This window comes from Nycticebus coucang, chromosome 11 (assembly GCF_027406575.1).
Source record: "Nycticebus coucang isolate mNycCou1 chromosome 11, mNycCou1.pri, whole genome shotgun sequence".
Classification (NCBI taxonomy): Eukaryota; Metazoa; Chordata; class Mammalia; order Primates; family Lorisidae; genus Nycticebus; species Nycticebus coucang.
In genome coordinates, this window is record NC_069790.1 from 84,650,277 (window position 1) to 84,662,752 (window position 12,476).

The 12,476-nt window shown below is 38.7% G+C and overlaps 1 protein-coding gene across 2 annotated transcripts in view; it reads right to left on the minus strand.

Moving 5' to 3' along the window:
- Window positions 1-11,569, minus strand: part of TMEM168 (transmembrane protein 168) — a 29,484-nt gene extending 17,915 nt beyond the window's left edge. The window contains exons 1-2 of one of the 2 annotated variants that reach the window (XM_053553521.1): window positions 11,352-11,569; window positions 4,692-5,946 (exon numbers count right to left, since the gene is read on the minus strand). In XM_053553521.1, coding sequence (XP_053409496.1) covers window positions 4,692-5,819 — 1,128 coding nt within the window. In that variant the 5' untranslated portion in view covers window positions 5,820-5,946; window positions 11,352-11,569. Of the gene's footprint in view, window positions 1-4,691; window positions 5,947-11,351 lie in introns of those variants that run through there. The other variant, XM_053553522.1, reaches the window with a different exon arrangement.
- Between the last annotated feature and the right edge of the window lie 907 nt (window positions 11,570-12,476).

The window sequence follows — 12,476 nt, forward strand, 5'->3', positions numbered from 1 at the left end:
CTAAGTGCTAAGGGTTGGGAGAAGGACTGACTACAAAGGAGTGGAAGTGAACTGGAGTGTGGAACTGCTCTACGTGTTAACTACGGTGGTGGTGGCACACAATTACATGTTTGTCAAGACTGCAGATTTACTAAAAAGGGTATATGTTCCTGTATGCAAATTGTTCCTCAATTTTTTTTTTATGTTAAGCTAAACTAACTAAACCCAAAACTTTTTATATGTAAAAACTTAAGAAAAAGCAACAAAATCCATTTTGAGGAACTAAGATCTAAATTACAAATGTGCTCCATAATGCATGTTACTCTCATGAATTTTATTTTACTTCTCCCGAATCAGAGTACATTTGATGCCCTGAAAATATACGTTAAAAGATAAGTAAATCCATTATAAAATGTTTTATAAATTACAAATGCCAGCTGCTAGGTCATTAATCCAATAAAATCCAACATTAAACTTTCTGTTATCCGATATTCTTAAGTTCCTTTCAGTTTGTTAACATCTTTTTAACATTTTCTTTTGACTATCCACCATGTCAAATCAGTCAACATCAAATTCTCTTTAAATTTGACAATATTCTTGGTCTTAGCCTTATCATAGTACTTTCCCGTCATCTTAGTCCAGGTCCTTATCATTTCTTAATCCCAGCCAGCCTTCTTGATTTCAGTGTCTCTCTCTATTATTGATCCCACCTATAGCTGACAAACTGATCTACTCAAAGGCTTTTTAAAATTCTTTATTATACCTTGCCACACTGGGTCTGCCCCCACCTAATCAGTGGCAGAGTTTTTCCCGTGGATATCCACTAGAGGATATTTTAATACAGCAGTGAGAAAAATCAGGTTAGAACTTAGTATTACTCTCACAGAAAGGTGAAGAAACAGGATTAGATTCTATCATTAAAAAGTTAATCAGTGTCAATATCATTTTGGAATTAAGCAGAAATAGTTTACTTAAAAAGCCAATTAAAATCTAACTTAAAGAATTTGAGATACCCTTTAGAACTTAAACTATCCCCCAAACAGTCTTGTCCAAACAAAGCTCTTGTTTTGCCTTTCACTATATAATTTTCTGATTCTTTCATCACTCAAAAGGCTTGGAACATGTATAAATCCAGTAGACGCTTCCTAAATTCCACTTCAGGCAAGGATTTCATGGTCAAGTATCTTTTGAAATGTTTCTCTTTCTGTACTTTGAACATCTTTTCTCTGAGTGTATTCATTAGTATCTCATAGAACACTGGGCGGAGCAGAGTTTAACATCTTTCTGCAGAGATTATTGAAATCAAATACTAAGTTAAAATTTAATTGCCTCCAAGGCACAGTGTCTACACCACAGGCAGCAATTACCAAATAGCAACTGATTGGGGAATGCAGCTGTAACTCAGGTAGATCATTGGTCTTGAATAGCCAGATGAATACCTTGCCATTTAATGGATGCCTACTGCTGACCAGGAGTTGCTATATTATCTTGAAGATTTTTAGGGATGCAAAGTCTCATGCTTTTCCCCAAATTTACAGAATTCCAATATTCAGAATCTTAACAAGATACCCTGCCTAATTCATATGCATATTAAAAGTTTAAGAAGCACTGGTCTAGGGTGGCGCCTGTGGCTCAGTGAGCAGGGCGCGGGCCCATATACCAAGGGTGGCGGGTTCAAACCTGGCCCCAGCCAAACTGCAACAAAAAAATAGCCAGGGGTTGTGGCAGGTGCCTGTAGTCCCAGCTACTCGGGAGGCTGAGGCAGGAGAATTGCCTAAGCCCAGGAGTTGGAGGTTGCTGTGAGCTGTGTGATGCCACGGCACTCTACTGAGGGCAATAAAGTGAAACTCCGTCTCTACAAAAAAAAAAAAAAAAGAAGCACTGGTCTAGAACAAATATTGGTAACCTTTCTCTTAATAGGGCTAGGTAGTTAACATTTTAAGCTTTGTAGGCCATACAGTCTCTGTTGTAACTACTCAACTATGCAGCTCATCATACTGATTGGGCCATACAGAAAGAAGATATAACACATAAAATACCTATGGACAGAGTTTCAAACTATATGAAGCAAAAAAAAAAAAAAAAAAAGACAGAATTCGAAGAGGAAACTAACAATTCAGCAGTTATAACGGAGATTTTAATCTGTCAGTATTACGAACTAGACAGAAAATCAGCAAGGATATAGATTTATAAACACCATCAACTGACTTGGACCTCACTGATATTTATAGTACACTGTACCCAACAACAACAGAGCATTCATTCTTTGCAAATGAATCTGGCATAAAACACACACTAGGCCACAAATCTTAACAAAAGACTAAAATTGTACAAACCATATTCTCCAACCACACAGAATTAAATTAGAAACAAACAACAGAAAAACGTGTGGGAAATCCCCAAATATCACACAACAAACTTATAACCCATAGATCAGAGAAGAAATTTCAAGGGAAATCAGAAAGTATCTGGTGTAACGGGCTAGTGCTGATGTAAGCACAGATACATAGATCAATATATCTCAAAAATAAAGCCTTACTTAGAGATGTCAAGGCATTTCAAAGGGGGAAAAAGTTAGTATGTTCTACAAATGGTGCCAGAACAATTAAACGTCCATATGCACAACTCCCCGCCAAATCCTACCTCACACCATTAACTCAAAATGGATCATATACATACATGTAAAAAATAAAGCTACTGAAGAAATTGCGACCTAGTGTTGAACAAAGATTTCTTAGGTACTAAAAACAAAGTCCATAAAAGTTGATAAATTGAATTTTGTAAAATTAGAAACTCTTACTCTTCAAAAAGCATCATTAAGAAAATAAAAATAAGCCAGGTACAGTGGCTCACACCTTTAATCCTGTCATTTGAGGAAGCCAAGGCAAAAGGACTTGAGGCCAGGAGTTCAAGACCACCCTAGGCAACAGCAAGACCCCGTCTCTATAAAACAAAAATATTAGCCAGGCATGGTGGTGGGTGCCTATAGTCCCAGTTACTCAGGAGGCTGAGGCAGGAGGATTGCTTGAGCCCAAAAGTTGGAGGCTGTAGTGAGCTATAATGACACCATTGCATTCTACTCCAGGCAACAGAGTAAGTCCCTATCTCAAAAAGTTAAGTAATTATAAAGATATTCCACAGACTGGAAGAAAACATTTTAAATCATAAATCATTTATCTGACAAGGGGCTTGTATCCAGAATATATAAAGAGCTTTTAAAACTCCATTAAGACAAATAACCAAACTAGAAAATGTGCAAAAAATTTAAATAGATTGTTTAACAACAAATAAATTGCTAAGAAAACCACAGTAAGATACATCCCACAACAAAACTGAAGGGCATTCTCAAGCAGATCAACTTTAGGAAAGAGTAGAATAAAGGGTGACAATATAGAAATTGCTTCTCTTAAAATTCTTTGGTGATATACAACTTGTAAAGCTTCCTGTGATTCCTGTGGTATACATACTATACTTGAAGACCACTCATATAATAAAAAAATAATTTGGTAACCAAGAAAATATTTGGGTAACAGGATTTGATGACCTGGAATGGCATCCAGCATGAATGAGGCAGACTTGGAAAAGGAAAAGTAGTTAGGCCTGGGAAAGAAGCTAGCAGGAAGAGGAGAGGCAAAGATGAGGGAGAACTCTTGCTGGTTTGTGACATCATCACCATAATTCTGACAGTTCTAGCATCGGCAATCACAGTGAGGGCAATATCCTCAGGTAACACTCAAGATGTGTCTGTCATCTGGTTGACTCCCACAGGGGCTCCCTGCCCTAGCCCATGTTGACTAGAAAGCACCATGACTAGTAATTCTCCACATTTCCCACTTCAAACACTTCTTGAAATCACTTTGCAGCAATAAACTGGTGAAAGGCAGAGAACTGCATCCAGCAGAGCTGACCTTCCTTTATGCTCCACATCCCAGCCTAATGTACACAGATTATAGTATTTGTCACACACTATAATCATAATTGTGCGTTTACATTGCCTGTTCACATGCCACCCAGCATAGTGCCTGGCACATAGTGTATAGTCGACTAATATTCAAAGAATGGAAGACTGGGTTTGTTAATACCATAGATACAAATTCCAACTATACAGTTTGAATGTCTTTGTCAACACGAGCTTTTTTTAAACGTTTGTGCACAGCAAATATACTGTAAAACCTATTTTTCTTTCTTAGGAGAGTCTATAATTAGGAACCTGATACACTGTTATACATCTAATCACCTTTTATGTACACTCTTCAAGGAAATGGTTACATAAAAGAAATGTGTTATAGTGAGGAGACCAGAGACTAGCTAAAAGTTAGGTAATTTTGTTCTCCCTTGTCAGTGACTCTGGATGTATCTTCCCTGGCTTTCCTCATGGGTAAAATGAAAGGATCCAAGTACCATCACTGCATATTCTCCAAATGCTAGTATTAAAGCATCTTTAATCTGAGTGTTTTACTAATGAACAGTTAGGAATTGGGAGGTATGTCACATGCTGAATATTCCTAACATTTTGGTACCTCTTTGCTAGAGATCAAACTAAATTATCCCAAAACACATTCAGTGCTTCAATTCCATAAACAAAATTTAAATAGGAACCAAAAAAGAATCTCCTGTAGAAATCAGGAACTTGACCTACAATTCTAATTTCAATGCTTGAAGCTATTTTATCACATATAGGCATTGGCGTAATAGATAAACCATAAGCTTACCTGCCAGGAAACTGCTCCCAAAATGGCTGTTGCAAGAAGACTGAAAAAAACCAACTGCTCTGAAATTAAACAAAAATGACGCATCCCTTTGGATGCCATGATTCTATCAAGGCTATTGTTATCTGCCCTATGGGTAAAATATACTTTATGGCAGTCATTTAATTTGGTATGGAATCCCCAAAGAGTTAGAAGAAAAATAATATGGCAAATCATCCAGAAAATTCCAAAAATGGAAAAGCCTGGTATTACAAAATACCAGAGATGAGTGTCTCTAAGTTTAAATGCTGAAAGAATAAAAAACGTAAGCTCAATCATTCCAGTGAAAACAACTGAAAGTCTTCTGCAAATTCTTCCACGGTACAGAAAGGGTTTCCACCTTTCAGTTACTGAAAGTCCACTAAAATAAATGTCAAGGAAAGGATCAGTTATCAGGCAAATAAAAAAGCAAGCAAAAGCAATTGGATTTTGGGGAGTCTCCAATGAGGAAAAAAATAATAAGACTGCAAAAATAACCAAATTTGGAATAGCAAGGAAAGACTTCATTCTTAGGTCAATAATCAGCATGGCCAAAGCTACAACAAGTAAAATGACACTCAGAGACTTCTCCACTAACATAGTTGTGCTGGCAATGGCAAATCCAACAAGTTCCAGAAATTCAACAGTGGTTAGTAAAGTGGGTCGATGACGGACATAACCAGAAATTCTCTCCACTAGGGCACACAATATTCTTAATACTATGGAAGTTAGGAGCAAATACTTGGTCGATTCTTCTTTCACGTCGTTTTTAAAGGATGAATTATCAAGAAAACAAAGGAGGCCAAGCAAGAATCCAAACCAAAGATTGGAGAGGCTTAAACTTGCTGCTTCCATTGAAAAATAATAATAGAGTATACTGGCAATTCCAAGAACAAAAAGACCAAGAATAAAAATTACCAAAATTAGGGAATTTGCTGTTTTTTCCCATCTTACATAAAGACCTAAGCATATAGCAACCAGTAGGTTGATTCTGGCTAAACAGCCAAGATATCTTACTGAAGAATGCATGTTCACTTCTCTATTTACTTCTTCCAGTCTTGTCATTGCTAAATAGAGACAATGACTAAAGCAATAACGCAGTGATTTACACATGTAATCGCAATTTAGGCTTTCTCCCCCACGTTACAAAAACTATCTGCTTATAGTCATTCAGCAAATCCAATATATCTGTAACTCCTATTTCAACATCTTCTCAGGTAGAAATTCTGTTTATAGTGATCTAGAAAAAAGAAAAAAAGATTTCAGCATTAACTTTTTGTTATTTATATGTATCTTTATAATACAAAATAATAAATGAAAACAAAGGTTATTCTGAAATCCAGTTTAAAATCTTATTTGCACATGCCTTTATAGTTACTATTTCTGAATTAAAAACTTGGCAATTTATTCAAACGAAAATGGCTGTGCTTTTAAAAAAATTTGTATTTTAAATTATTACGGGTACTAATTATTATGGTACTATCTTTACAGAGTACATTTCATGTTTTGATGTAGGCATACAAGGTGAATTAATGAAATAAGGGTAATTGGGGTACCCGTCGCCTCAGGCAGTTAACATTTCTTTATGTTAGGAACATTCCAATTCTGCTCTTTTAGTTACTTTAATATACCCTAACTTATTGTTGATTATAGTCCCTTTGTTGTGCTAGCAAATATTGTTCATTCTAACTAACCATGGTTTTGCAACCATTAACCACCCTAATCTATCCCCACTCCCTGCTACCCTTCCTATCTTCTGGTGATCATCATTCTACTTCCTGTCTCCATGAGACTGTGTTTAATATTCATCTCCTACATATGAGTGATAACATGTGAGATTTGTTTTTCTGTGCTTGGCTTATTTCACTTAACATAATGTTCTCAATCCCTCCCTTCCATGTTGTTGCAAATAGCAACAACATAATCCCATGATTATGGGAGTATGCTATGAGTAGAAAGCACAGCCAATAGATAAGGAGCTTCAACAGCCCAGTAGGGAAAAATTCAAGTAATCCAATTTAAAAAGGGGCAGAGAATCTCAATAGACATCTCTTAAAGGAAGATTTATAAATAGCCAACAGGTTATTGTGTTTTCATTTTTTTTGTGGCTATATAATGTTCCATTGCAGACAATTTCTTTATGCATTCATCCATTAATGGACACCTAGCGTGATTCTGTATCTTGACAATTGTAAATAATGCCACAATAAACATGGGAGGGCGGATACCTTTTCCATATACAGAATTCTTAGCCTATGGATGTAAAGCCAGCCATGGGATTGCTAGGTCATATGGTAGTTCTATTTTCAGTTTTTTGACCACAGTATGAAGAATCTTCATTCTGTTCCACAGTGGTTGAACTAATTTACATTCCCATTCACAGTGTACAAGGAGTCCCCTTTCTCCACATTTTTGCCAGCATCTTTATTGCCTGTCTTTTTGATAAAAAGCCATTTTAACTGGGCTGACATGGTATCTTGTTGTAGTTTTGATTTACATTTCTCTGATGAGCAATAATGTTCAACATTTTTTCATATACCTGTTGGCTATTTATAAATCTTCCTTTAAGAAATGTCTATTGAGAGTCTCTGCCCTTTTTAAAATTGGATTACTTGAATTTTTCCCTACTGAGCTGTTGGAGCTCCCTACCTATTGGCTGTGCTTTTTTACTCATCATAGCTAAGACTGTATGACTGAGTCACCACCAGCTGAACTGTTCTTCTAGACATGGTGAAATATCTACCTAATCCATTCTTATTCCAATATCTATTTTTTTCAACAACATGCATATTTGAGTCATATAGCTTAGATGGTGTTGGCATAATGAAAAGCTACTCAGCTCTGAAAGGTAATGAAGGACTTCATCATTACCTCTAATTTGAAAATCACCAGTATATCGTGACAGCAACCATCACTACCTGTCAGAAATGCCCTATGTCTTTTTGTAAGGAAGTTATAAAATTTGACTATTTACATGGTTTAACTAATAAACTTACTAGAAGTAAAGTTTAACTATATTAAAGTTACTCAGTCCCTAAAGTTGAGCCATAATTCTCCCTGTACTTTCATCTCTACTGCATTACTTTGATTACCAAATTTTCCAAATCTAAACACTATCTCTGGAGCAAATCAATTCTTGAACTTCCTAATAAAAATGGAAAAACTGGAATGCTAATCAACAGTCACTGTAAAGTAAATGAGGAACTTTGAAATATTATGAACAATTATTTGTTAAAAGTACCCAAATAATTGTTTCAACCTTAAAACCCCCACAAGTTGCACTGAAAACATGACAGTGGTCAAAGTATTATTTCACCACCTATTAGATAATTCTTCAAAATTTTCTAGTGTACTATTTCAGAAAAACTAATCTAATATAAAGCTCATGGTTACACTGAATATTTAAGGAGAACTCAATCAAATATTCAAAAAGCATCTAGTTTGTGCTCAGTTTTATTATATTTTTTAAATAGCAGTACCACTAAAAAATCAACAAAAATACATGATTACTGAAATTAACTGTTGTAGCCATTTGGCTGGAGAAGAATGTCATTAAAGTGGCCTTGGGGTCTCAGAGACTGCAAGTATTACTAAATCTACTTCTGTATTTGTTTTGTCCAAAAGCCAAGGTAAATAATCCTATTTCTATATATTCAATAAGACTATCTTTTACAACTAAATATAATTATTCTAATTTTCCTCGATTACATTTTCTTATTTTATATACCACATAATGTTAAAGAAAATGTCTTCCTTTGCCATATTTTGGTTTATCTTTTTACTTAAGTGTGAGAAACTGATGAAATCTATGATACATTGAGGTTTATTCTTGTTAACATCATTGGTGTATGTTACACAATCATTCAACAAACATGTAGGATATATGTATGTTCTCAAAGGGATGATAGAACAGTCTGGGCTTAGGCTACTGAACACTGCTGGAAGGGAAAAATAAAATCACACACTGGGTTAAATGGTGCCACCATAAATTCATGAGACATCCTTCTGTGTTTACTCGGTCAACACTCTTTCCATTTATGACTATTCATTCAAACCTCTCTTCCCTCTCCTCACAGCTCTGGTACCCATTTTCCATTGCATTCTCACCAGATGACTCTCACAGAATCATCAGGAGGGAGCTCACTTCAGTTTCTGATACCACAAACCCACTCTACCTACATATCGGGATACAGGGAAAGGAAGGTGTCCCTTCTCAATCTAAGGCTAAATCTTTCGCCCATAGTGTTTATTTCTTTCTCTCTGCTTCTTCCAAAACATCACACTCTTTCCTTTCTCTTTAAACTCTCACTTTTCTCCTATGCATTATCACTAAACATTTGTAAATCTAGTTTTTTTAAGTACAAAAGAGTAAAGAAACAGAACAAATTATCCTTGCTCAGTCCCATCTCCTCTACCAAGTTCAAATCTTCTGTCCTCCTTTTGACAACTAGTATTTGGTTGCTTCCCTTCTTACCCATTCACTATTCAAACCACTGAATGGTGATTCCCACCACACAACTGATTTACCTAGTTCTAAAACAACTTGCAAATTCCTAAATCCTAAAGGTACTTTTTTATTCAGTAACTTGCACATTCTGAAAACTGTTGGCACTGCAAACTTCTCTTATCTTCTGAACCTTTCCTTGGCATCCCCAAAGTCTCCAAATTTTCTTCCTAACTCAGTACTTTTTCCTTCTCAGTCTCCTTGAAGAAGACTTGTCAAACCATCCTCTGGATGTCTAATCCCAAGCCTAGGCTCTTCTCTCACCATACACTTTCTCTGAGCAATCTCATTATTTCCATGTCTTCAATTACTATCTCTCTACTTGAATGCACACATATATTAATCTATCTATAGAAAAAGGAGCACCAGCTCTCTTCTGTGCTGTCAACAGAGGTAAAAACTTAGAAACAAAGTAAATATAAACATGTAAAAAACTTAAAACGTACAGACATAGCATGCAATATATGCAGGTATCATGGGCAAAAGACAACACGTGAAGCAATTGTTTTTAAATAGCTAATTTAGAAGTCTTTCCCCATTTTGACCTCTAAAAAACATCTGGAATCAGAGAGAGTAACAAGCAAAAAGCATTACAATCCTGGTAACTGGTCTGCTATTACCAATAATTCAATGGAAAATTACTCCAAAGGCAGATAAAAATGGAGAACAGAAGAGTCAATCTACCTATGGGAAAAGTTAACTAATCACTGCCAGTCTGATTAGTTTATAAAACTCTATATAGTATTTCAGCCCTCCTCTTTTCATCAGCTACATTTAATCCTCGCCAGACTGTCTCCTTACTCTTCTTCCTAAACATCTTTTAAATGTTTCTACTTCTTCTCATCACCATCCCAAGTTTGGCCACCATCGTCTTACACTGACCATCTCCCTGTAGCTACATTTGCCCTTCTCCAAAAAGCATCCTTTTTCAACCAAAATTTATCAAGTCAGTCATGTAGGATGTTCCAACAGCTTCCCATCACCCTTAGCAATAAAGTCTAAACTCTGACAATGCTTTATAAAGCGCTCTACATTGGACCTGAATAACTCTTCTGCCTCATCTGTTACCACTCTTCTTTCACACTTTGTATTCTAGTCATACTGATCTTCCAATTCCAAACTGTACAAACGCTATTCTCTCTCCAAGTTCATTCCTTTCCCTTATCCTGGCTCCATCCCAGTCCTCACACCTACTTAATTTACTACTTCTCAGGTCTCAACTTAAATCCTTTTCTCAGAGCGATTACGGCTGATCCTGTTTTATGACCCCCGTACTTCCTCCATAATAGAAAAATAATCATCACCACTTATTTAGTACCTGCATTTCCCACTAGATCACAAGGTCTGGGGGGGGAGGGTTGTCTTCAATTCTTTATGTTCCATTTTTAGCAAGAAGTCTAACGTCAAGTAGGTATTCAACAAACACTTGTTGAAAAAGATTAACACAGAAACCACTATATTTAACAGTAATAACTGCTTAATGTACAAACAGATAAACAATTTGTCTAATATACTAGTTTGTAAGTAGTAGAGCTAAGGAAGATTCCATGGATGTTTCAGTTGTTTCTCTCTGGGCCTTAGGCTAACCCTCACTTAAAACTCAAATTCTTCCAAATCAGTTATATTCTTTCTCCATGTCCTAAAGCTCATGAATGGCTTCAAGACACATTGTATCACTTTTGCATCATCTTTCACTCAGAAATTGTATCTGTCTCATCGAGAAGCGTCAAAAGCTGAAAGAACTACAGGAGAAGCCAGGGTTGGGTAATTTCAGTGCTTCGGTTCTATGAGATGATAACTCTGGGAAAATGGCACCTCGAATATTAAATTCCTCAGCAATAGGTAGCAATAGCAACTTCTTCCCCATTCGGCCCCCTAGGGAGATGTGGCAGGCCAGATAGGGATCGTGGTTGTCCTCCACCAGCCCACTACTGGATAACGCGACCACAGCGTGGCGCACAGTCAAGAGGGAACCGTTGGGAGTTACGGAGAGGCGTCCCTCCACCTTCTTCAGGGGCAAGTATCCTACTCCCCGCCTGGGAGGCCAGCTGGGCGGAGCTTGGGGTCCCCACCACGCGGAGCCCTGAGCTGTGTTTGCGCCCAGATCTCGCCGCCCAGCCTTCCATCCCACGGCCCCGTACCTGACTCGGCCGTCGTCACCAAATCTCTCAATCCTCGGTGTCTGTTCTGAGGCCAACACAGTAAAAGGGGCCTGGTGAGTTTAGGGCTGAGCCTGTAATTCAGAACGCGAAGGTGGCACGCCAAGTGGGGTGAAGGCCTGGGGCCGTGCGCACTACTACAGACCAGTCTCCGTAAAAACTTTCTCCACTGCTGGGCCGGCCGCAGCCGCCATGTTTCCGCCGCTAAATCCGCGACGGTACGGAACGCCGCCGGAGTCAAACCGCGCAGCGCACGCCCTCCGCGAGGCCCCGCCCCCCCCCCCCCCCCCCCCCCGCCGCGTCGCCGCCGACTCAGGTGTGCCAGGCTCGGTTCCTGCGCTAGCCCTCCTGCCCCGAGGCGCCACCCCAGTCAGGGCCAGTGTCGCCTCCCGGAACCCTTAGTCAGTGGCGCAGAACCGGGAGCGGGACGACCACCAAGGGTCAGACTGTGCCCATCAAGCGTCTGGGTCACCGTCTCAAACTGGAGTGGAACTGGGGCGCGACGGCCGTGCGTGGACTGGAAACACGGCGCGGCGGGTTGCTTTGCTGCTCTTTAGCATGTGTGGCGTGGTATATGCTTTGTGGCCGCTGACCAACTAAAGCCCAGGCTCCTGAGGCCACTTCCCAGGCCTTTCTCATCAGGCCGAGCCTGGTTTTCTAATGAAATCTGCCATTAATGTCACCCTTGGCATTCCCAGCCCGGTCCGTTTGATTCCCGCTCCTCGTCCATGACCCTTACGCTTTCCTGAAGGCTCTTCAAGCCCTCCTCATTTTGTACTCAGAACGCACTAAAAAAACGTTTTCAGACGGAGTTTAGCAGTGGCTGCGGAGTCTGATGATCTTGGAGTTTGAATTCTAGGTGTAACCTCACAACAACCTCTCAAAGAAACCTTCTTTCTAGGCTAGAAGTATTAGATGATCTAATACATACACACGGACACAAAGAAACCTTCTTTGGGTGGAAAGAAGGAACACTTTTTCAGTGGAACACTTTTTTCTTTTCTTTGTTTTTGGCCGGGGCTGGGTTTGAACCCACCACCTCGGGTATATGGGGCTGGCACCCTACCCCTTTGAGCCACAGGCGCTGCCCATTTTATTTCGTCCTGG